Source organism: Protopterus annectens, chromosome 2.part1 (assembly GCF_019279795.1).
Source record: "Protopterus annectens isolate FY-2018-M chromosome 2.part1, PAN1.0, whole genome shotgun sequence".
Taxonomy (NCBI): domain Eukaryota; kingdom Metazoa; phylum Chordata; order Ceratodontiformes; family Protopteridae; genus Protopterus; species Protopterus annectens.
The window spans coordinates 82256416-82283483 of NC_056729.1; the positions used below are offsets into that span (position 1 = coordinate 82256416).

The following is a 27068-nucleotide window of genomic DNA, read 5'->3' on the forward strand; positions in this document are numbered from 1 at the left end:
CACTTGACGGAAGCCATCCTATTTTGATCCAGATAGGTAATGCAAGAAAACTACGGCACAATCCTATAAAACAAATCCATAAACATTTGGGCAAAAAAAGGAGTTGTTGCCTCCAAATTACTGGCCTTAATTTCTGCCAATTGGAAAATAAAAACTGTGCGTTAGGGGGGGGGGGGGGGGTAGTTGATTTTTGGGACACAGAAGTCACATACATGGGTGAAATCAACTTTCAAAATACTAAACAAATATCGATCTTCACTTGGTGGATGATGCAAGTGGGTCCCAAATCAGAGTGCCATATTCCCTGAGCAGGAAAAGGGATATTAACAGAGGAACTACTCCTGATGATCCAGAGGTTTCCAGCTCAGGTGATTGTTCTATCATTTAATTCATTACCAGAAATATGGACTGCCATGACACAGACTGAGCAACTATCAGTCATCACAGATTCAAGGCTTCACTACACACTGGTACATAAATCGCTGCAGTTCTGCTCTCATTCCTCAGATAAATACATAAAACTTGAATTCTGAAAAGCATCGATGCCTTTCTACAGAACGGTTTCCCCACATGGTTGCAAGTGAAATTAATGCACAAACCCACACTGCAGTGAACGAAAAGAGGAACAGCAGCACCACGGTTCACTCAACAGGGTGAAAGGCAGTGTAAAATGAATGCAGAATCCAAGGTAGTAATACGTTTATTGTAAAAGAAAAAGACTTCAGAGTAATGATTCAAAGTTCTCCTGAAAAAATAAGACCAATACTCAGTCTTAACAGTTTTATTGAATGGATTAGTGTTGTCAAATAACTATTTGGCAATACAAAAACTCCAGTTGTAAGATTAAACTTAACATCTTTAAACTGTCTCACTGCACTTCATTCTCTCTCTACAAATTTGTCATGAAAGCATTTTTGGCCATTAATTTTTGGTGCAGACTGCAACTTACATATGGTGAACATCCTTAGGTAAGAGATGACCATGAACAGACACCTGAAGCAAAGTATGACTGGCTAAATCATAAGCAAATATTGCGTTTACATCCACATAATTGCCAACCATCTCAAGCAAAGCCTGGCTGACCTAAAACCAAGCAAAAAACTTGGAAACAAAAGCATCAAGGTCCAGAACTGTCACAAGGCCCCTTTGAGGGGAACCCCTGGAGAGCACTTTGCCGAGCGCTTGTGACTGGATGGATCTCAGGTAAGGGGGAATGACAGAAGCAAGGATGGGCGAAGAAAAGTAAAGTAATGTGGATCCCTCAGAGATTATGTCCCTGGTCCATTCTGAAGCTCTTCCAGAGAGGAAGCTTGAAGCTCTGACATACTCGAAAGAGAGGCAGATGATTAAGATCTTGAAAATGAATGCAGTTATCCTTGGGTTGCAGATGGGCTATGTCCCTGGACCACAGACCTTGCTTAACATTAATAGGAGATAAATGCACGCAAACTCAAATGTCTTTCTTGCTACTAACACTATGAACTGCATTACTACCACATACTGCAATGACTGCTACATGAACACTGGAGAACGGATCAAAACTAGTCAGGGCTTACTCCATATACTTCATACCACAAGTGTTAAGACTTATGAAAAAGCCTTCTTTTGGATGGAGCGACTGCCAGTTTTCCTTATGCATTATTTAAAAACAGCTACTAATGGGAGACAACCAAGTAGTAAGCTCCCAAAAACTCCACCAAGGTAAAAAACGGGCCTCTATGGGCCAATCCATCTTCCCAGCATCAACAACCTGAACTTCTGATTGCTCATGAGTCTTTAGTATCCAACTCCTACATTATATGCACTCCAAATGATGCAATTTGCAAACACATTCTAGGATTTTTTTGCAGAGTGAAATAGGGTTCGGTAAGAGGACTCTCCCACCTTTCAGAACTAGGTACTTATTGCAATCAAGACTGCATAAAGACAGAACACGAGGAGTAATGTTGCATAAAGAGAAAGGAGGAGGGTTGACAGTTTGATATAAACACAATGGAAAGGTAAAAGTATAGACTGTGGCACTGAGACTGGTAGGACTGGAAAGAGCTTGTGCTACATTTAGTTTCTCTGCTGTCTAGAGGTCTGTAAAGGCTGCTTTAAATTTTATCTACTTTGTCAAGAATGGAACACTACTACCCAATTCTAAGTCTGCTGTACTGTGAAAAGAAAAAAAATTACGTTGGATCTTAACAGCAACTTGTTTTGATAAGAACTGCATTTTCTCCTAAACATGGTCAAAAAATATGATTAAGTCACAAAAGCTGATTCCAGTTACTAAATGGGAGTGTCACAAGCCACCCTATGCGCTAAATGAGGGCTCAAGTCTTTATGACATTGTTATGCATGGGCCAGTACCTTCTCTCAGGCTGCAAATTTTCAGTCAATTCCAGGGTAAACCTGAGGATACCCACCTATTAACTAACATGCAGGGGAAGTTCATTCCAGAGGCTATGGGAGGTGCTTAATTATAAAACTAGTCCCTCCACAGGTTCGCAGGCACTTACTAGGCTACTGATCCGAGAGGATCTTCAGCTGCCTGGTTTAACATTTCCACAGTAGTTCTTAACCCCTACAATTTGCATACAAGTAATCCAGAAATGGGCCAAAAGGACGACACAGACGTTTACGCATTTCTTCTATCCATAACAGCAAGGGCTAAATACTCAGTTACCCACCCATTCATCCAAACTGACTACAGTATTTCGCTTTATGTGGAGTGGAAGGACCGTTCTACAAAAGTGGATTACTTTGGGATACCTACCTATCCCTCCAACATGTTCTGTTGGAATTTGTGAGAGAGACTATGTTTATACCACTGCAAGTCCAAGTGTGTAATAGGCCTGACAGAAAAGGATCTGCTGAAGCTCTATATGCGAGGCAGAGGTAGCCTTTCAATAGCCTGCATGGCACCAAAAGACTAGGCTTTGAAATGGCTTGCACAATTTTTACTCAAAGCCCTCGATTCAGTGAGAAAGCATTGTGGTAGTTCCAGCTGTGACAAGTGTTTGGACTGTACATTCCTACAGGGCTCTACACAATGATCAGCATAATCAGTGCCAAGTAAAGTTGAGCTAAACCCGCCCACCAGCAGACTGCCCAAGTCCTCAGAGTCAGAGGATATAATATTTACTATAAGCATTTACTTCTGAGATTTGTAACAAAGGTGGCTTTATGGCTATCCCTCTGAAGGACTATATTTACCTTGCATCTGGCCTTGATATATTTTGAGAGTCTGGAGCTCCTTTCTTAGTTTAACAAAAGGCATTTCTGGCACCTCGGGTTAATATTTTGTCGGCTGATAAAATAAAATATGCACACACATTTCTATCAAAATAGTGCCAGTTTATAAATGGGTTCCTCCACAGCACTTTTTGAAACTGGCACCATTTCCATCCCACCCACCATGTTTGTCTATCTGCTGGTTAAGACTTAGATCTATGGTTCTAGTACTGATGGAATTTGTACTTGGGAGATGCAGGAAGTCCAGGACAACCAGGCCTCCAATGGCATGGTAAACTACAAAACTCTCCTCAAAAAGTCCACAAGAAACTGAATAAGAGAGATGCTGGTCTCACGGCAGCTCACTGACTTTAGACCACTGATCCTTTTGGTTAGGAACTTTTGGTATCCTTCTAATTGTTGGATATGTTAAAGATGCATCATGAAAGAGGATGTCAAGATGTTTCATAATTACACTCTGCATTATGATCAGATCAAGGGAGTGACTTCCTCTTTACAGACCTTGAGGACTTCACACACTATCCAGAGAAACGTGCATTACAAAAGCTATCAAATCAAAATGCTAAGTTGAAGTAAATTTGTAAAGAATGTGCATTCAGTTTTGTTGCAACTACTTGGCAGGACTGTACTAAGTACAGGTACTACCTGGAAAAAGGCTTTACACAAGGTATTTAAAACTGCTCTACTGAAAAGAAAGACATTAGTAAGACTAATGAAAAGGAGCTATGGACTTCCATACCGCTGCAGTCAGTATGACACAACCATTAATACAGGAAACCTAATTCCACTACTGGTATCAGATAACAGGAAGGGCAACTAGCCTTAACATACAGTAAATGTTCAACTGCTACCTTAGGTTAATAGACCAGCCTTGCCACATAAAAATTAAAATGACTCTGTAGCTGTACAGTATTGAGTTCATCACTGGTTCCCTAAGATTTCACCCACCTACATCAACTCCAATGCAATCTTACCAACAGTAATTCAACTCATCCAAAAATCTGCACGGACCGGGGGGGTGGGGGTGGGTGGCTGTACTCCTGAGCATGCAGTTCTTAAGCTAGGATGTTAAATTCAATTCCCAACTGTTGGCAGTAACTCGGGTGATGTAAAAGATCACAAAGCACTTACTGAAAGAACACAGATTCTATTTGCAATAACTACACATTAACTTTTCCATTTTCTTTATTAACATCGTAGTTGTACAATTTTTTACCATCCCTGCTCTTCTCCACAACCACATTCTTAGTCTTCCAGTACTGCAATCTCAGACTCCTCACACAATTCTTACAATTCCACAATATCAAGTGTACTATCCATTCTCACTTCACATTCTCCATAGAATACAACATTCATACATCTTTGAAAACACCCACTTGCATAGTACTGCCACCCTCCAAAACAATTTTAATGATCTCTGCATTTTTGCTCTCAACCCACACATTAACTTCTACTACATTCCAACTACAGATTCATTTTGCTTTTGCAACATTTCTCTGCTCATTTCTTAAAATTTCCCCACATACCATCAAGTTCCACATAACCAAAAAGTCCTTTCCAAGTCGTGTGCCACTACTTTGCCTTCACCACCCTCTTACTGTCCGCTTCTTTTAACCAAATCAACATAACCATGGGCTGATTTCCTTTACTCTATTTACAGAACCTACACATCAATGTACCAATCCATTCCTGCAAAATTAAACAAGCAAACAGACTGCAGATTGCGAAACAAGTCTCAATCCCCCTTTATCCTTTATACACGAGGATTTCATCTCACACTTCACTAAATTAAGAAAGTCTTTCCTATCCATAGTTTGGATGATTTAGGGTATGACATACAATCAGGTGCACTATCCTCCCGCCTTTCCTAATTTTTCTGCCATAATTTCTCCCTAACCATTTGGTCTCTTTACTTTCTTTACCATACACCACTGCTTTGTTCTCTCCTCTTGGCTACATTACTTTAACATAGTCAGTTCTCATTACGATGATCTGGCCTTTTCTATTACCCCATTACTTCTCATTCCTTCCATCTTCTTTGCACATTTAAAAACAAACATTCACTCTAGTTCTAACATTCAATATAACATTTACATAATTTTAACCATTTCTTTTTATACATATTTTTGTAACCACATTTTCACCTTTTGGCAACATTTCCCCATTGTTTAGGTTTACATTACTCTTTCTATACTTAATATAAAATCACTGCACTTCTGTTTCATCACCTGCCACTCTGATCACCACATAACAGAATCAGCAGATTGCCCTTAACATAAAAAGCTTCCTCCCACCTTTTCTGAACCCAAAATTCACCCAATTAAAATGTAAATTCTAATACCCAAATCTACACAATCAGAAGACAAGTAAATGAAGTGCAAGGAGGCAAGACCGAACATCTTAGACAATAGAACAACTATTAACTTACATTAAATTTTTCAAATCTCATCAACACACCTTTATATTCTAGGATTGCAATACTTATGCTATCCATTACATATGGCTTTAAATCCTCATATTTCTTACCTCATACTCATGTACAAGAAAACTGTCAAGCTGTATTAATACTTATCAAATCACGTACTACAGACCAGAAACTACTCAAGTATGACAAAACCCAACAGGAAAATTAAACAGTTTGAAGAAACACAGACTGCTCAAGCTCAATCTCGCAATAAAATGTCAACATGCTCACAGATTTCCCAAATGCTGGGAGCTACTCATGACAAAGCATTAAGGCAGAATTTTGTTAAGGACACAAAACATCACTGTAATAAAAACTTTTGCTCGCATTCACATACCTGCCATTTCTTGACCATAGAGCACATTTTGTCACGGGTAAGGTCCATTCCATGAAAATTAGTTAAACAGTTCTTGCCCTGAACATCTTCTGTAATTAGCTTGAATTTACGGAAGGCTACCTCATCATTCTGTAGATCAGCAAGGCTCACCTCAAACACACGGCCTTTGAGGCCATCAGAGGCAATTTCTGTGAAAAACAAAACACTGCTTAAAATGAAAAGAAACATTTTGCAAACAATTTTCAAAATTTAAATGCTGAAAATTCTAGTGTAAGCAGTAGCTGCCTTACGCATAGTTAATCTTGTGGTCAACTTCTGCTAGAAGGCCCTTTTCACATAAAAGGAACAGTCAAGATTCTCTCTCGGCACAGAGAGAACTACTAGTTCAAGTTAAACTGCAGCTCATTAAGAGCTTGGAAACGGCTGTGTGCAAAGCAGCCATTTAAACTATGAACAAGTCACTGTAAAACAGACCACAAAAAATATGACTTATTTTACCAAGGTGGTACGGCGGTAGCGTTGTTACCTCACAGCAAGAGGTTCTCCCGTTCGATTGTCGGCGTGGCTTGGGAATGCCTTCTGTGTGGAGTCTGCATGTCCTCCCTGTGGTTGGGTAACATTCGAAAGACATTCGTGCATAAATGGGCGTGCCTTTGTTGAAGGCTGGGTGTCGAGCTGGCACCTCTGTGTTTCGTAAAAATCTACTGCCAATCAATAGCGGACCGGAGTTCCGCTGGAAACAACAACCAGTAGTCACAAGACATTAGCAGCCTCAAAGAACAACTTGAAATTCTATAATTAGGGGAGTTCTGTGAGGCAGATTAGGAGTACAAAATTACTTTGTTAAAAACATTCTTCTTGACACTACAAAAATAAGCTTCTGAAGCTCAAAAAGACAAGCACCATTCCCCATCTCCACACCTTCTCTCCACAGCCACCAAGGATAACCACGAGCTAATGGCCAAGTTTTTCTGACCATAAACTAGTGCTTCCCCTGCATTTGTCTTGACACTAGAGTACCAAGTTAAGAGGAAACTGGAAGGAAATTTTAATAAGTACTTCTATATCAGTCTCCCCACTGGTACGAAAACGTGCATCTTTTCTAGGTCATATTCTGGCTTATGACATGCTATGCTTTTTTGCTCAGTATCTGGCATTGGGTTTAGTTCAACAAGATTTCAGACTAGCACCTACAAAACCCCTAAAGTAACCTGCCTCCCATTTCTAGACAAAGCAAGTAAAAATATTATGAGAATTTAAAGGATCTTGTAAAACCTCAACTATGCCAAATACATTTGCAAACGTGACATGGTCTATCTTCAACTACTAAGATAGAGACCCCAGCAAACCTTTCTCTGTGAGCTCATGAAAAAAGGACCCCAAACAACTGCAGCTGCAAAGGAGGATCTGGACTTAGGGACTAAATTAAGCAATATAAACAAGATAAAATATTCACAAAAAGCCCAAGTGAAAGACACAGTAATCAAAATATGCAATTTTAAGAGGTCTGCAATGTAGCGACAGAGCTCACAGACTGACCTCTTGGTTCATAAGAAAACATCTTGTAATAAAAGTTTGCTAGCCAAACAATACATTCTGCTAGTCAGCTAAATAAAGCTTAGAGATTCGTCCTACTTTGGTTGGGTACACAAATTATTTATTTATTTTACATTTGTTGACCGGGAGAATCCGACTGGATATATGTCCATTTTCAGCGGAGGCCCGGGGAGAAAAGCTCCACATATAGAGTAAATTACATACAGGATAAAATAGATACATATTAATACATTATTGTAATAACCAACAGAGTTGCAGGGTAGCATTCATAGACAAGACATTATTAGGAAAAGATAGGCACAGGCAAAGAGTAATTTTACTTATACTATATAGTCTAACTTGACAAGGAGTGAGAATAGTGTTAGGTAGTGTAGAGAAGATTGAAAGACTTATTATGGGGGTAATAGAGAAGATCCAGAGAGTACAACAGGAAGGAGATTGGTTGATAGATGAGAAAAAGAAGTAGGCAAAGTAGGAAGATATTAATCTGGATATGAGCATTGGCAAAGCCAGTGAGACTGGAGATGGTGGGTGAGACTTTTTTTGAATTGGGGTAGGGAGGTAATGGTGGTAATAATAGGTGGGAGGGAGTTCCATATCTTACCAATGGAATTGGCAAATAATGCATCTCCTCCAGAGTTAAAGGATTTGACTGACTGAATGAGTGTTCTACACGAGGACCGAAGGCTATTTAGATTGGTGTATGGTATGATTAAATTACCCAGTGCTGGGGACTTTTCAGGGTGTTTGAGTATTTTGAATGCCTCAATGAGTTGGTTTAGTTGAAGAAGGTTTGGGAGTTCTAACCAGCCAAGATATTTTAGGTTAATACAATGATGAGTTCTATATGGTTTGCCAGTTGCAAATCTGGCTATATGGTTGTAGGAGCATGATAGTTTATTTAGGTCTGATTTGTTAAGGTTGGTAAACAATGGAGAGGCATATAGAAGGGTAGAGAGTAAATGCGAGCAAGGGTTACTTTTGCATTTGGTGTTAGAAAGGATTTGATTCTATATAGTGACCCCAGTTTCTTGTTAACGGTCTTAATGGTTTGATTAATATGGATGTGAATTTGAGTTTATTATCAATGGTCACTCCTAATAGTTTCGTGGGAGTCTGGGGAGATAATTGTCCCATTATTGGATTGTATGGTAAAGGCAGTGTTTGGGAGTTTTTGGGTAGGATGGAAGAGTAATAATTTGGTTTTCTTTGGATTCAGAATTAGTTGCCGTCCAGCTAGCCACTTTTCTATTGCTGAGAAACAGCTTTGGGTGTTAGATAGTTTGTCAAGGGATTTGTCAGAGCATATTAATGTCGAGTCATCGGCATATTGAATACAGGTGGCCTCAGGGATGACTTTATGAAGGTCATTAATAAAGACTGAAAAAGTGGACCCAGTATGGACCCTGAGGAACTCCAATGGTATTTGGAAGGAGGTTGGAGAGCTTATTTTGCCAAAGTACTGCTTGCTTCCTACCAGAGAGATAGGCCTGAAACCAGTCTAGAGTTAGGTTATCCAGGTGGAGGTTTCTTAGGGTATCATGGAGTAGTCGGTGGTTTACCATGTCGAAGGCCTTTGATAAGTCTAGAAAGAGTGCTGAAGATATATTTTGTTATTCGGTTTTGGTTTATTATATCAGTAAAAGAGAGGGCTGTAGTAGTACTGTGATTGGGTCTAAAGCCATGTTGAGAGTTGGTGAGGAGATTGTTCTGGGTAAGATAGTGAAGGAGTTGTTTGTGTAGGCATTTTTCCATGATTTTGGCTAGTGGTGACATTATGGCTATAGGCGGTAGTTTGATAAGTCAGTGGATGTTTTGTGAAGTGGGATTTACGATGATATTTTCCATATTGAGGAATTGTAGATTAATAAGTATAGAGATGGGGTAAGCTATGTCCTCTGCAGTTATTTGTAAGTATTCAGCTGGCAGGAGGTCTGGAGAGGGTGCTAGGTTTAAGTTTTGAAGTAAGGATCTAATGGAGGAAGTAGAGACTGGTTGTAGGTGGAAAGTGTGAAGGGTTTTGGAGTGAGTTCTGTAGTAGTGGAGGCTGTGGTGGATAGTTGGTTAGCTAAGGCTTGGATAGTATCCGTAAAGAAAGTGTTGAAGGTATTGGCTACTTCTTCAGGGTTTTATCTGCTATTATTTCTGGGGTAGGAGTGGAGGATTTCCCAGGATGGAGAAGGTTATTTAGACCTGCCCAAAATTTTTGAGGGTTGTTTGGTGCTTATTTTGAAGTTGGCAGTAGTAGTTTCTTTTGTCTATTAGTATGGCTTTTTGTCATATTTCTTTGTTGCTGAAATTTAATGCGGTCTCCCAGGATTTGTTTCTGAGTTTTATTTTAGATGTTTCTTTGGTGTAATATTTGTTTTAGTTTTGATTAGTCTTTTGGGGCATGAGTATTAAGTATGGTTAGGAAAGTGGTATTAAATTTAGAAACTGCCTCTTCTAGGGGGAGGTACTTAAGAGTTGCCCAGTTACAGGATCTAAGTTCCATTTTAAACTTTGAGAGGTCAAAATTTTCTTATTTCTAATTGACTTAGGATGTATAGGACTACCTGTTTTATTTTTCCTTATATATGTTATAAGGTGATTGCCGAGTTCATTTGGGAGGGTCCCAGATGTATACATTTGGGGTTGACTGTTTATAAGGATCCAAGGATACTCTCTTTTTGGTTAGAGTTCCCAACTCTGGTAGCAGAAGTGATGGTCTGAGAGAACCCATGAAGATTTATATGGGTAGGGTTAGTCTCTGAGGAGCATAGGTACCAGTCAATGTTAATATCTCCCAGGATTATAGTTTCCTGTGGGTAGTTATTGGTTAGCCAGTTAAGAATGCTTTCCAATGTGTCAGAGTTTTTCCCTGGCAGGATGTACATTACAATTAGATTAATACTTTTTTTTCTATTAAGCTGTAGTTTTAGAGCAAGTATCTCAGCATTAGAGATTTGGGGTGGTTGAGTAGGGTTAAAACTGACATTTAGATTACTTTTGTAGAGCACTGCAATGCCGCCACCCTTTTTTTCGGCTCTATGTATATTATAGCCTGGTGGTATAATCTCATTGTCATTGGTCCCTGGTTTTAGCCAAGTTTCTGTTAAACACACAATATCTGGGAGGTGGGTAGCTAGTAGAGCATGCAGGTTGTGTATTTTATTGTTGATGCTTCTAATGTTTAAGTGGCAGATATGGAGGGAGTTAGTATTTCTTGGTGGGCTATTAGAGTTGATTTTTGCTGTGGGGCCAGGGTTCGGGTGGACATCATCTTTAGTGATGCTTTTTCTGAGATATTCCACCAGCCTCATAAGTTTCTGCAACAATTTCTGCCCTTGTTTAGATTTGGGGCGTGTTTGGTCTGGTTTGTAAGGGTAGTAGTATATGGTTCATCTCATAGAAACAAATACCAGTACATATCCAAGATGTGCAACACATACGCCTATATCAGCATAACCATTGGGGGGGGGGGGGGACACAAACTGGAAATTAATGGACTATTTCAGTTAAGTACCAGTAGCAAATTTGGGTAAAAAGGGTTTATCTGCAAGACCACCATGCCACTATGAGAAACCAGGTAAGGCAGACTTGGGGACACCACCAAAGGCTTTGAATTTTTTATTGCAGGCCTATTAGCCAATAAAAAAAGCATTTGCTGGGCACCTCAGCCCTTTAACACAAAGTCAGAGTACCATAAGGCAATGTCTTTTTGAAAAAAGAGGCTGCTTAAAAAAAAATTACTTACTACAAAAATCTTAAAGACGTAAAGGCAAGGATGAGTTTTGAAATTCATGGCAAAGAAAATGCTCACATGCGCACCTTGACGGTAGAGTAAGATCAGGATCAATATTTTGCTAAAAGTAATTTAGGACATATGAAAGGGATCCAATCCTTTTGCTACTGCCCGAACCAATAAATGGGTCCATCTGGCTTTATATATTTTCAGGGTGTTGCACATCTGGGCAGTTGTGAAGAGTTGGGCTACCCTGTCAAGATAAACCACATTTTTAGCCATCATGGGAACTCTAGCCAAATGATTCATTTTGCAGCATGAAAGGTCCAGGTGAAGCTTGTCAGATGCCTGGGAAAGAGGAGTTCTTCAGGCAACAACTCAAGGAACTTCCTCAAAATTTAAGACCAGAGATATGAAACTACACATCAAGGCCATGAAAATTAACCTGGCCTTGCCCAGCTTCATTTTCTGCAGAAAGGAAAGAGAGAAAAGCACAGAGGAAACAAAACAACTGCCCTTGCAGCGGAATCAAAATTTGAAGTCTCTGCACTTGGCACTGGATGGCAGGCAAAAAGCTAAACAAGACTTCGACGGCAGAACTAAGCCGTACTTACAGCATACGCAACACACAAAGCTTGTCCCATACGGAGCTAGCTTACCCAACAAGGTTGAGCAGGAACCAAAAAAGCAGTCCACAGACTTGGCCCACTCCCACACAGTCTCGACAAATAGGATAGAAATAAGCCCCTTTCCTTTTTTTTTTTGCCAAACCATACTGCCATATGGCAGTAATCACTCAGTCAAAAGGAAGAATACCAGAATGTTTGTAAAGCAGGACCGCTCAACTTGCATAACAATGACATTTAGGACTGGCTCGACTGCAAGCTTAAAGCCTATGGGAAAGGGACAAGAAAAGCTGCAGCTACCAGCAGTCTAACATCCCAAAGCATATGGCCACAGGTACAAAATGTACCTGAACAATTTGTGAACAGTTGACCGACAGGTGCATTTGCTGTGGCAAGGCAGACTCTGAAAAAGGGTGTTCAGCACAGATCCAATTAAACACAAGGGTCTGTAAGAGCTGTACCTGACATTTACAGTAAATTCTACAGCCACTAACAGGAGAAGCAGTTTCCCAAATTACTACTGTAAAGTCAGAGCAGGAATGAGCCATTCAGGTATGGAAAAAGCTTGGCTCCCCTTAGCTTCTTGTGTGTGCTAGCCAGAGGTGTAACTGGCTCAACCAGTACCGATCTTTACTACTCAAGCCAAAACCTTGCTCTCCTTCCACTGACAATCTCCTACATTCCTCAAACTTGCGTCTGACTCAATTGCATATCCTGTATCCATACTAATTAATCAATCTATTGTGGAATCAACTGTCCCCACCCTTTGGAAATCTTTCTTCACTATCCCTCTTCATAAAGGTGGAAACTCCACTGACCCCTCAAAACTACTGACCCATTGCCATTCTGTCCCCCTTCTCCAAGATACCAGAAAAATGTATTCACTCACAGCTTCTCAATTACCTCCTCACACACCACTTACTTACCCCTACCAAACATGGATTTAGTCCTCACCACTGCACCACCACTGCCCTCCTCTCCTTCATTCATATCATTGCAGATGCCCTAGATAAACTCATTTCTTGTCTCTTCCTAGATCGCTCAAAAGCCTTCGATACTGTCTCTCATCCTCTACTACTATCCAAACTCGCAAATCTCCACCTATCCCCCTCTGCACTTGCCTGGTTTAAGTTACCTATCTGGAAGGGAACAAATATGCCAAATGGCTCATCCTCCTCACGTTTCCTTCCCATCTCCACTGGTGTTCCCCCAGGCTCCATCTTGGGACCCCTTTTGTTTAACATCTTCACCAATGATCTTTACAGCTCATGCAAAGAATCCTCCCTTATTCAGTATGCAGACGACTCCACACTTGCATCCATCTCAAATAACATTCCTGAACTACACTCCCTGACCAAACAGGCTACTATCCACTGAACAAAGGCTCTCTCACAACCTATTGATCCTAAATCCCAAAAAGACTAAACTCCTACTTTTCCTTCCCTGTTCTCATTCTCATCACAAAACCTCCTTTTTTATTACATCTTCTAACAATACAAACATCCAACCTGAGACCCACACAAAACTCCTAGGGGTCATTATCGATGACGAACTCAAGTTCAACCTACACATACTCCAATGTATAAAACAAAAAACTAGAAACTAGGTCTGCTATATCGGAACAAAAAATTCCTAACCCCTGAATCTAGACTAACCCTGGGCCAGGCACTCCTCCTCCCCTCCCTCTTATACGCCGCCCCCAGTTCTTACCAATAACCAGGCCTCCACTCTAAACAAACTGCAACAGACTTACCATAAAATAGCCAGATTCATTACTAACTCCCCATACAACTCACACCACCACATTTCTTTAAACTCTCTTCAATGGCTTGAACTTCCCCAGTTTCTGCTATCTTATCAATTTCATATGCTACACTCTATTCTTTATAAACCCTCCTTCTGTCCATCTCTATCTTCCTTAGTCTCAACCTACATCCCATCCCGGACCCTCCGTACTTCTAACCAACAATTACTTGATATCTACCACCCAAAAAGGTCAATATGCAAACTACTCTACAAACACTCCCTTGCCCATGCTTGGAACAAACTTCCCCTTGACTTGCGTTCAACCTCCCACACCTCACACTTGAAAAATGAACTAAAAGCTTATTTTCTCGATTCCAGAACCTGCCCTTGCCATGACCCCACCTAGTCTTCCTTCCCTTTATGTACCCTCAAAAGGGCCATACTTAGTACCTCGTTACACCTCTCTCTCCAGTGTGTCTACTATGCATTTGCACAATTTTACACAAACAAAAAATATTTATTGTCGAACTACTGAACTATATCAATGTAACATTATTTAGCTTCTTTTTAATGCAACTTTAACTTTATGCATGTAACCCAACATATGTGAATAGTTTTGCTACAGCTGCTATTATATCAATATTGTTTAAAATTGTACTAGTTTTAAAATGTATTACTGGAGCTTTTCTCCTCGGGTCTCCACTGAAAATGGGCCACAAGCCCAGTTGGACAAACCCGGTCAACAAATGTCAAATAAATAAGCCAGTCCACTGAATGATCACCCCAGGCCAACAGCTGTTCAAGACAAAGTCCACAAATAGGTACCTGGGCAAGAGCCATTCACTTTTGGATCCAGTCTCTGCACGATGCCCCATACCCTCCTTCCTCTCATTTACCATTAAAAAAAATAAATAAAATTTTTAAGCAGTATCAAACTTCTTGCTACAACAGTTATACCACAGTCCTCAGATTTTACTTAAAAAAAAAAGACTTGCGTTTAAACTGTAGCACAGTTGCCACCGTTCATACTCTGCAGGGAGCACTACAGCAGTAGTGCTTCAAAGAGTTTCTTATAAAAACACAAAATTAAACCACGGCAAGCAGTCACTACAATGCGGCACGCACTTGTTAACAGTCTAGACCAGGTTTGAATGCAAATGCATTGAAGGAGCAGCATCTGCACCCCCCCAAATCACGGTGCACAACAGAAAGATACCCCTCTCACCCCACCCTACTTACACTACTGGAAGTAGCTGGAGACAGAAAACAGTTTGAATGGAAAGGCCTGAAACTGATAGCAACTGAAAAATACTCTGGTGTCTAGGACCCCCCCCCCCCCCAAGAATTTTAAGCAATCTGTGTGTGTGGGTATGAGCCTTGCAACTCCAAAAAGAGTACTTCCACACTACTCTAGACAAGAAAGGAAGGAAAAAACTGCACAGTAACCAAGAAGCCAACCAGACCTTATTCTGGAATAAACTAACGTTACTTAAACCAAGAATGAGCCTAAAGTCTTAAAATTTGCAGTAGATTTTAGACACTGCTTTGGTGGCTTTTCCTGTATAGTTCTATTCAGAAGCAAATTTGAGACCTCTTGTACCACCACTCTTCCGCCAAGGTTAGACACAGAGGTGGGGGGGGGGGGGGGTTACAAAGCCTCCGGATACTTTTAACAACTTGCATGCTTCAACATCAGCAAAATTACCCCATTACAAAGGGAGAGAAGAGTGACAGAATTAAACACTTAAATCCCTTGCAGTAATGAATTTTGAATAGCACAGAAGTGATCACTGCAGCAGTATTCTTCTGTCCACAGTAACAGATGTGCAGCAGAATGAGGGATAAAATAAAGGTAAAAAACAGAACTTCATATTTTTTGCCAAGGAGACCGAGTGCAATGAGGTTTTCTTAAGGCAAGCAAAGTTTTTTTTGGCAAAGTGCATCATTTACTTCCATTTGTTTACTACAAAAGTCATACTGTGCAGACAAAGTGCCCTTTCAGAAGAGGGCCATGACAAAAAGCTCTACAAATATTATTAAAACAGCATTACATATACTACCTGACTGAGGCAGAGGAACATTTTGTTGTTTCACATACAGAGCAAGTGTGACAATTTTTTTAATTAAAACAAATATATAAAAAACAGTATAAACAATAGAAGTACACATCTTAAAACATGAATTCTGCTGAATAGGTATATACTTGAACTGCAACAACTTTATTACAAGCTGAGATAAGTACAAACTTGCAGTGTTATTAGATGGTACTGCATTTTTTTTCTGTTTTATTGTTTCATTGAATATGGTGTTAAAAATAGTACTGCATTTATCTGCTTATTTGTTCACTGAAAATTGTAGTTCTCTGTGTCTGCAGTTCCCCACCCACCCTCTCTGTTCTTGTTTTGGTATTAATCTTGGTGGCTTTGGAATGGACCGCCCCTCATGTACATTTGTGTTTGAACATCCTCCTGGGCCCATCTCATTTGCTCACTCAACAAAGTACAGTGGGGTCATATTTTGATTTCAGATACTCCTACCGTTCCCATCTGTTCAGCCCTGTCCCAGCTCTATCCTAGTCTAGTCTCATTAGCTCATCCTGCCTAATACAGAGAGAACATCTGAGTAGGCATACCCAACTTAGGCCCTGAACTGGTCTGACTGAAGACTGCTGAAACAGGGCTCAGTTCTGAGTTTTTATTGGTTAATTTGGTAATTTGTTTAAATCAGTTTGTTTTTCATTGTGTTTTTTATATAATATAATATAATATAAATATATATATATATATATATATATATATATATATATATATATATATATATATACATACATACATACATAAACACACATACACACATTATATATATATATATATATATATATATATATATATATATATATATATATATATATATATATATATATATACACATTATATACATTACGTACACATATATATATATTTTTTTTATTAATTTTACATTTGTTGACCGGGCTAGTCTAGCTGGATACATGTCCTTTTTCAATAGAGGCCCGGGGAGATAAGCTCCAAGACATGGTCTAAATACAATAGTACAATTTCAAACAGAAAAAAATATCAATATACTAATAAAAATAGCAACTTTAAAAAGGAAATAAAACTCATCAGCAATGGTATTAAGTAATTAACAGTACAGAGTTTGTAACAGAATATATTATTGAGGAAAAAAATCATAAAACAGTGAAATTTCAAGTATGGAGACATATCAGGTTAGGTCATAGTTAAACAAAGGAAGTTAGGTGAGTAGTAATGTAGCAAGGAGTTACTTAAGAAGAGAAAGTAAAAAGAGGATATAAAAAAAAGAAAAGGGGTAGATAAGAAAAGTATGATAAGATGGGGAAAAAAAAGTAGCAGAGGCTAGTAAGCACTGGACAGGTTAGATAACTTAGTAGAGGTAGATGACTCGTCTGGTTTTGAAAACAAACACACACACACACAAATAAAAAAAAAAAATTTGCACTTTACCTGCTTTTACTGTATTTGAGTTCTTCCTACTTTACCACCTTATTTTGCTTTAGTCTCTTCTTAAAACTCAGCTGCGTTTATTCTGCTGCATTTATTACTGCTTGGTAGTAGCCTGATTAAATTTTAACTGTTACTCTAAGTCTTTTGGTTAAAGCACTTGGGGCTTCAGACCAGTTTTACACTGAGGTGGTTTGTGGTCTGCACTGTTGTGGCAGGACAGGTAGCTTAAATCCTTCTAAGCTGGGAATTGCTGATTGAAGACTCAGTGCCTTATTCTAAAAGTGTATTCGTTCTGGTTTAAGCACTTGGGCTCCAAGCCAGTTATTTTACATTAAGAAGTTTTGTGGTCTGCACTCTTGTGGGAGGAAAGGCTAGATCCTGCCCTTCTGAGCTGGGAATTTCTGGCCAAAGGATTACTGTGCCTGCTTATTTGAACTGTTTTTCTGATATAGGTGCACCTTGTCTGCTGTAGCACAGACTAGATTCAGGCCTGCTGAATCTAGCTTTGTTTGGATGACTTGAGCACTAATCCAGGCCATCTTTTTTGGAGAAGGTTCCCCTGCACCCTAGTGGCAGGACTGTGCGGTTAGAACTTGTCCGATTGAAGACTGCTGGAACAGAGCTCAGTTTTCAGTTGTTTTTACTGGTTAATTGGGCAATTTGTTTAAACCCGTTTGCTTGTTTTCTATTGTTATAAAAAAATTGCACTTTACTCATCTGCTTTTACTGTAATTGTGTTTCTTCCCACTATTTTGCCTGTGCTTCTTAAAAGTACTCAATTGTATTATTCTGCTGCAGTCACATGTTCAAAACATGTTAATTGTAACTTTTTATATATAAATGTATCAGTTATACCCACGTACCAATTGTATTGCAATTGTTTTATGCAACTTGGAGCTTTTCTCCCAGGGCCTCCAATGAAAATGGGTCATTACGGCCCAGTGGACTTCCCTGGTAATCAAACTGGAAATAAAATAAATAGCTAGTACTGCTTGGTAGTAACTGTAATGGTTATTCTAAGCCTTTTGGTTTAAGCACTTGGGCTCCAGGCCAGTTATTTTACATTAAGAAGTTTTGTGGTCTGCACTCTTGTGGGAGGAAAGGCTAGATCCTGCCCTTCTGAGCTGGGAATTTCTGGTTAAAGGCTTATTGTGCCTGCTTATTGGAAACTGTTTCTTTCTGAAATTTGCGTGCCTTGTTTGCTGTAGTCCAGAAGTCAGTAGTTCATTGGCCATTTTGGGCTAATTTCTCTCTCTTTCATTTCCCTGCTATAAAAACTGCATTTGCGTGCTTTTTCTGTGCTTTTATTGAGCTCAGTGAGTGCCTGTCAGGTGTCCTGCAGAGTTCTACAGCAGCAGAGACAAAGAGAGAATTTGGAGTGATTAAGTATAATTTTCCTACATTTTCCTGCTGTCTAATTCCGCCTAAAATGCCAATTTTTTTTGCGTTTGTGATTTAAAAAGCTGGTTTCTGCTACATAATGTACGTATTTGCTGCCTGTACTTGAACCAACTCATTTTTGTGTTTAAAAAATCTGTTTAAACTGTTGTAAGCTGCACTAAAGTGTGACAGCTATTTCTGCGCATTTAAAGTGTTTTGTTTATTGTATCTGCTTTATTTTCTGAAAGAAAGAAAAAAATACTCGCTTCACGCCTTTCTGAACTAGTACAGTCCAGTTTTCAGGTTATTGCTGAATTCAGGGCTGTGTTACAAGTTTCTGTGTTGCCCATACCTTACTTGGATAGAAGGAAGTTTCTCTGTTCACCTGTGAGAGAGGGGGAGCTTTGAGCAGCTTATCTGTCCCTGGAGGAGTGGTTTCAGGCCAGCAGTTAGTAGTTTATTGGCCATTTTGGGCTAATTTCTCTTTCATTTCCCTGCTATAAAAAACGCATTTGCACGGTTTTGCACACCGGGCAGCGTCAGTTAGCTAGGGTTAAACTATTCCCGGCTCCACAAAGTCTACTCCTCAAATTTTTCCCCTTGAACTAGACAAACTTTCAACTTAAGCACTCAAACCATTAATTTCACAGCCCAGCACTTGCACAAAACTCGTAGCAAGCACTAATTAACCGTAGTACTAGACCCCCCCCCATACTGTCCAGAAGGACAAGGCTCTCTATTCGTCCCTACCAGCCAATCAGTAAACCAGCTCACTTTACCTATTCAGGCATGTCCAAAGGGCAGTTTCAGGTGTACTCTCCAGTCCAACTGGTGAATCTGGGCATTTTGAGGCAATGTTACAACTGCCTCACGTACACAGACAACCCTCTCCTACCACCAAAACACTAATATATGCAAGAGATGCAATTATACAGCCAAACTGGAGGCAAAGCTCTCACAAAACAAGACTGAAACTGACTGTCAAGAGGAGACGGAAAATACTTGCAACACACCACCAGTCTCACATAGACCTACTAAACCAAAACCGGCAAACAACACACAAATACACAAAAACATACTCAGGAGGCTCTAAATCTGCAAAAGCAACAGAGACGTCCAAAGCAGACACCCAAGCAACCTCCACACCCAATCACAAACCATGAAACACATACTTGACATAATCAGTGTGCCATGCAATCACAGTCCTTAAGGTAAAATAACATACCCAACACACTAGTAATAGGTGACTACAGTCAGGCACACTGATGTCCCACTAACTAGGCTGGACAAGGAGAAGGTTAGCTAGCTGCCTATCAGGTGCCAGGATCCGCCACATAACCACAAGCACTCAGGTCGCACCAAACAAGTACAAATACGACTGTCACCGCCCATGTTGGTGTGAATGATCTGAGACGTACCTCCCTGGACTACGTGAAAAAGAGACATGGAAGAGCTCTCTGATCACATAGCCCAAGCCGGTATGACCCTGACCCCCCCCCCCCCCCCGAGTAGCATCCTGCCCTCACCAAGAATGCTGCCACAGTACAAAGAAAAAAAAATGATCAATTTCAACAATTGGCTAAAGTTTCTGGTGTCATTCAAAGGGGATCCAGTATCTGTCTGCCTGAGATGACATGCTTGACCAGCCACGTTGCTTCACAAGAGATGGCTTGCACCTGTCATCCTTAGGCTTTCGAACACTGGCAGAGCTTTTTGCCGCCCCCATAGTGCCTTTTTTAGGCAAGGCTCAAGAGACAAACCCACCACCGTAAATAGCACAAGTAACCAAAAACTAAGGGTAATGCTACTCAACGCCAGATCTAAACCTCAAAATCCACGCACTCAAGGCACTCCTCAGTATGGAGAACATCGACATCTGTGAAGTAACAGAAACCTGGTTTAAAGCTCCAGAGAGCACCCCAGCACTACCAGGCTATAACTTATACCATACTTTTCGGCCACAGAACCCGGACAGAAACACAAAAGGTGGGGGTGTATCCATATTCATCAAGGATACCCACACCTCCAGGTTAGCGGCGCAGCACAATGCCTCAGAAATCATCAATATGCAACTAACAAAGGGCAAAACTGCAATTCAAATTGTAGCTTGCTACAGATCACCCACCATGACTCAGGACCCCCATTCCACGTTTCTGGAGACACTGGAAAATATGACGTTCCTACCAAACGCCCTAATATTGGGTGATTTCTATTACCCAAACATTAACTGGGAGAACTATTCAAGTACTAACTCCCTTGCCAAACGCTTCCTAGAATTTATAAACTCGAACGCCTTGGATCAACTGGTCAACACCCCCACCAGAGGTGACAACATATTGGACCTGGTCATCACCAACATGAGCGACCGGTGTTCTAACCAGGGGTTGACCTCCTGTGTAGATCAGACCATAGACTAATCACTCTGGATATCCACAGTCCCCCCCCACCCCCAATCAAGGAAACCACCGTGAAAAACTTTTCAAAAGCAAACTTCACGTTACGTAAGACCAAGGTGGAAAGGTTCACAGCCCCCATGCTAAAGGACAGTCCAAGCTGCTGAATTCCTTACAAAGACACTCTGAGCACCTACAAGAATGCATGGATTGTGCTATCCCAAACAAAACCAAGACTTACTTCTCCAAGAAAAGGAAGAAGCAAGTCTGGTGGACCCCTGCTATAAACAAGCTATACAACCAAAAAAAAAAAGTAAAATCCCAAGAAGGAAAGACATCTCTGATTAGCATCAGCAAGAAACTACAATCCCTCATAAAATCATCCAAGGCTAGCTTCGAAAGAAAAATTGCCAAGGACTCCAAAGATGACCACAAAGCATTCTTTAGCTAGGTCAAGAACTAAGTGGAAACTCTCAGATATGCTCAGAGTTATTGCAGAATGGCACAAAATATACTGAACTGACAGATATTGCCAACATTCTGGCAGACAGGTTTAGTGCAAACTTCACCCCCTAAAAGGCCCATAACCATACCAGAAGAATGTAGAGCCCAAGCAATCACTGACACACAGGTTAAAACAGCCCTATCCAAAGCCAAAAACACAGCTTCAATGGGACCGGACGGAGTCCCAGGTTGTACCGGACGGAGTCCCAGGTTGTGTCTTACACAAACTCCAAAATGAACTAACCCCTCACCTAAACACATTGTTCAAACTCAGCCTCTCTACAGGCTACGTGCCCATAGAGTGGCGCACAGCAACAGTTATCCCACTCCACAAAGGTGGAGCCACAATGGACCCTGGGAACTATCGCCCTATAAGCCTGACTAGCCTTGTCTACAAGGCTCTGGAGCACATCATCATGGAACTCATTAAACAGAGACATTGGGAACCTCCAAATATTGGACCCTACCCAGTTTGGCTTTGTTAAGGGCAGATCATGCCTCCTAAACCTGGTGGACTTCTTTGAGACAATTACCAAGGCTTTAGATGACGGAAAGGAGGTCCATACAGCCTACGTACACCTCACAAAGGCTTTCAACATAATTCCCCATTCTGGTATTCTAGACAAGCTCACCAGCCTGAACATAAACCCCTACGTCACGAGATGGGTCGCCATTTGGCTCACGGATAGAACCCAAACGGTGAGAGTTGCAGGCTCTAGGTCCGACTAAACCGGTTACAAGTGGCGTCCCCCAGGGCTCGGTCCTGGGACCCCTCCTGTTCGGTACATATTTCTCAGAGGTACAGGCAAGCACAGGAGGACTATGGCTGACCAAGTTCGCAGACTACTGCAAGCTGGGGGCCATAATTGACTATCCAGCTGATAGACACCCTCCAGAAAGGTCTCACTGAGACAGATACCTGGTGTCAAAATCATGGCCTCAAGCTAAATGACAAAAAGTGCAGAGTCTTCCCCTATGGAAAAGGCAAATTACCTGCGAACTACCACATACGTGGTAGTCCCCTAAATACAGAGAATGAAATAAGGGATCTGGGGACCAAAGCAGATAGTAATCTCTCCTCTGATAATCATCTTGTCAAGGTGGTTAGAAAACCCTTCTATATGGCCCACCTAATCACAGAAGGGTTTGCATCTAGAACAAAAGAGGTTATTGTTCCTCTCTACTCATCACTCATCAGACCCATCATAGAGTACAACGCCCAATTTGGGATTTACCTTACAAGACACCTGCAACAGCTGGAAAGACCACAGAAGTACCTCAAGTACCTCACCAAGAGGATTTACTGGCCTTAAACAGATGCCCTATGCAGCCTGACTGAAGTAACTCCAGCTGTACTCTGTTGCATACCGGTTATCTCTGCCTGACATACAAGGCCACGTCCAACCCAGAATTGATGGACATGCTCCAGCTAAAAAAAAAAAAAAAAAAAAAAAAAAAATACCAGACAGCCACATGCTCTAGGGATCTAAACCTCGCCATAACAATAAATAGGACTTGCAGGAGGGAGAGATTCCTGTCCCAGAGACTCCCCATGCTTTGGAACAGGATTCCAATCTACATTGAGCAGAGCCCCTCACTAACACTCAAGAAAAACCTTGACGAGTAGATAGGAAACCGAAAATTTACCCCTGGGATCACTGCAGAGGCTCTGCTGGACAGACGCACAGGGAACTAATCTAAGGGGGTGGTGAAAACCAACACATTCTGGCTGAGCTTACATATGCCCTTGGGCAGACAGCCTAGTACTTACCTATGAACCTATAGTTCAAAAATAAATCCAGGAAATGAAGACACAGAAGACAAAGGACTCACAGCAAAGAGAGAGGCAGCACAGAAGGGTGCATAAAAAGTGATGTAACCTGGGAAATAGCAGTTAACTGCACACCATGTGCATTGCTGCTTAAACATAATTATATGCAAACAAACACCAAAGCAAAGCTGTCAACTTAATAGTCCTCTTAAGTTGTCAGGGTTTAGGGAATGCCTGAAATATACACTTGCCTTCTAAACAAAGTTTTAAGACCAAGTGACATGATTCCAGAAACCCAAGGATTACCGTTAATGCCACATAGTTCAAGTCACATTTAAAGACCAGATTTGATTCAAATCTGATATAGTCACCAGATTCTAAGTAAAACCATATCCAAAGTCCTAGCAACAACCATTGTTCTGCAGCTGGGGTTAGAAATTTGTTTTTTTTTTATGCATTAACAGAAGTTAATACAATCAAGTGGCAGACGCCTAAAATGGGGAATGAGTTGTCTGCAGCCTTGTGTAGGATTGTAGCATTCCTAAACTGCTCCATCATGTTTGTTCCACTTAAATTAACCAGCTTCACTGAAGAGTGTGGATCTTTTTTTTTTTTTTTTTTTAAACAGTTTGCCAAGTCTCATCTTCAAGATGCCAGGCAGCTCCAACTTTTGATGCTATACCTTACAAATGACGTAGAAGATTTACTACTCCAAAAACAGCAGTCACAAAATGCTCACTAGCTTTTAGACTCGGATGCATGTAGCTGAAAATATGTCCCTAACGAGATGTATGCACACACTCCATGGCCATCTACTAAAAGAGGTAGAAAGTATTACACTGTCAAAATAATTCTAGCTTGACTGGGTCTTTCTTGCAACTACTGAAAAGGTGTGTATGTGAGACCTTTGTAACCTTTGGTTTGGCTGTCCTTAAAACAAATTACCTTTCCATCATTTTAAGTGGGGCTCACACAAGCACAAAAATAAACTGCAACAGCCTACCTCACGTCACATGTCCAATAATTCCCAAAAACTATCCAGGAGGATTCCCCTTTCTTACTTTAATGGACACAACTAGTTCTCAAAGAGTCATGTTAAGGCAATTTGGTCCAGACACAACTAGTTCTCAAAGGGTCATGTTAAGGGAATTTGGTCCAGACATGAATAACCACTGAGGAATACAGCTATCCATGTGTGTTTTAGTTATGTACTGGTGGAGTTTTAGAACCCTTGCATATCAGACTGCCTTATGGGAGGAATAAGATGGCCAAGTAAGGTAGGGTCTTTGATGGCACATAATGCAAGGCATAGATTTCCTTGTAGCTAGTTTGCAAGATAATGAGTATAGGGATACAGCTTCAAATCTCCATTGCAGAAAAGGATTTTAGACCAGTAATCTTTTTAGTTAGGAACCTTTGAAAGCAATTTCTAGCTGGATAACAGGTCAAGCTAAGCACAGGCCGAAAGAGGCACTGCACTAACTGATCTAATTACAGTGCACATTTCTGCATTCAATTCAAACCATTTTCTGAAGGCAACTGGCATGTAAGGATTAGTTATTGTTGAGGAGATTTCTATACCTGATGGGGAGTGATCAGTAATAACAAATAAATCAGCAGAACCTGGTTAACAATACACCTGGGGTTAGAGTATGGTGGTCAGAGATGTATGTTACAAAAATCAGGATCTCACGACAGAGCCTTTGGGTATCACGCAAGTCACGTTAAGTAGCCCCTGTCAATTAGTGGGCTCTACTTTTCATCAAATCTGCAATCCATCTAACCAAATAAGGGGGTACCTCAATGTCTGTTAACTTACGGTGCCAGTATGGGGTAGTGTCAAAAAGCAGCCACAAGATCAAGATTTCCTGAATGACTCACTACCCACTGCCATGTGACCTTTTTGAAAAGGATTAGTAAAGTACGTATGAACTATCCAGAGAGAGAGAGGACAGAGTGCTACACGTTTTCTAACAGCGGTGATGGGTGGAACATGGCTGTCATACATCTATCCCCCAGACTAGGGAAAGTAACATGTAGAAAGGGTGGCCCTCGGGCATGCACCCATCAAACCAAGCTTTGAATACCAAAGCCTTCCTCAACAGGTACACAGAGCAAGTATGGACATCTCTCCCCTGCAAAGATTTAGATCTGTCCGTTACCCAAGGAGAGGGGCTAGGAACTTAAAACACCATCACTGACAGGATAACAAGGACAACAGCAACGCCCTTTGGCATATACTTGGATGATGGACCCTCTACTTCGGAAGAGACCAATTGCCAGTCGCCATGGATGTATATGAAAACGTTAATTTTACCCTCTCCTCTACAAGTTTAAAACAGAAAATTTTCAGTATGTTTTTGATAGGTTCCCATTCATGTTTAGAGACAAGCTGCTACCGTTCACCCACAAACTGCATACATTCAACTTACTGGTTCCCTGGGTCCTGGTGACAAGAGTCTTGCCGAGGTTTCGAATGTTAAACATGGCCGGTGCCTTGACATCATACCAGTCCTTCTTGGAAAATGGGTCGACACTTCAAACAAAAATAATTTCAAAAAGTTAATCCAATTGCCAAAAGACCAACCACTCTTCTTATTAAGACATGCATTCCAAGAGTATGAAAGGCACTTGGAAACCGATCAAAACAGCTGCACAATGTCTTCTGACTTTTAAACAATGTTACTTTCTTGTAATCTATAAAATATACTGCAAATTCAAAAGACAGCTTAAGGAAATTAAAAAGGGTAGCAGACTGTCACACACAGCACAAGACACATCTTGAGGAGAGACACACACATGCAACAAAAAGGCAATACAAAAATTTAACTTATTCCAAGACCCCTCCCCATCTAGAACATTGAAGCTCCTCAAAAAACTGCAACCCAGCACAAAACTACTTAAATCAGAGACGGAACCAGCAGCATAATCACAATCTATATGCACATACACAAACACTATACATACCCCACACGCATTACACAGCATATATCAGGTTCACATACGAATGGTTGTAGTCAGAAATAACTACAGCACCTGTTAACAAGCACTTCACAGAAAATAATGTTGACTATCACATCCCACTGAAGATTCCAGAGACACAGTCACTAGTGATTACAAAAGAAAACCCTAGCAATATCTGCAAACTCACCACAACACACAGTACAAGTATCACCATGGTAGCTTATAAAATGCCCAGCTCTCAATGTCCTATTCGGAAACAGGACATAGTTACTCTTTCAGGAAAACTTGGCTAGGCTTAGAAAGCCTGGTTTATGAAACCAGCACACTCAAACTCATTAGAACATTTGTTCAATGTTTTATATTGGGACTTTTCCCTCCCACACCAAAGTGAGGGCTCTGTCCCCCACCTCACCCTTACTTGCACATCTAACTTCATTGTGCTCAAAAGTTGAATGGCCAGCAGTAACCCCCCCCCAAACTCAAAATTATCCTTAAAGTCAAAACCGCCAATGTCATATTACTGGTTCTGACTACCTCATATTCTCTACTATTTCACTCAAATCACTTTGCTCACCACCTATCCACTCTTCACTCCCACAGTTTTCACTAACATTTACAAGGCATGTTCATGTCGCCTCACAGGAAGAGGTTTTCCCGTTCGAATCTCAGCTGGTGTGCCTTCTGTGTGGAGTCTGCATGTCCTCCCTGTGGTTGTGTGGGTTTTTTCTGGATGCTCAGTTTCCTCCCTCATTCTAAAGATAAGCAGTAGGTGGACTGGACACTAAATTGGCCGTAGGCAAGTATGTGCAAGGGAGCGAGTGGTGCGAATTAACTACTGCAGCAGGACGAGCTACCTGGC

The 27068-nt window shown here is 40.8% G+C and overlaps 1 protein-coding gene across 1 annotated transcript in view; it reads right to left on the reverse strand.

The window, feature by feature from the left end:
• RPS3A (ribosomal protein S3A) overlaps window positions 1-27068 on the reverse strand; it is a 511490-nt gene that overhangs the window by 463319 nt on the left and 21103 nt on the right. The window contains exons 2-3 of the mRNA XM_044062039.1: window positions 25678-25781; window positions 6042-6229 (exon numbers count right to left, since the gene is read on the reverse strand). Of these exons, the coding sequence (XP_043917974.1) occupies window positions 6042-6229; window positions 25678-25781 (292 nt within the window). The remainder of the gene's footprint in view (window positions 1-6041; window positions 6230-25677; window positions 25782-27068) is intronic.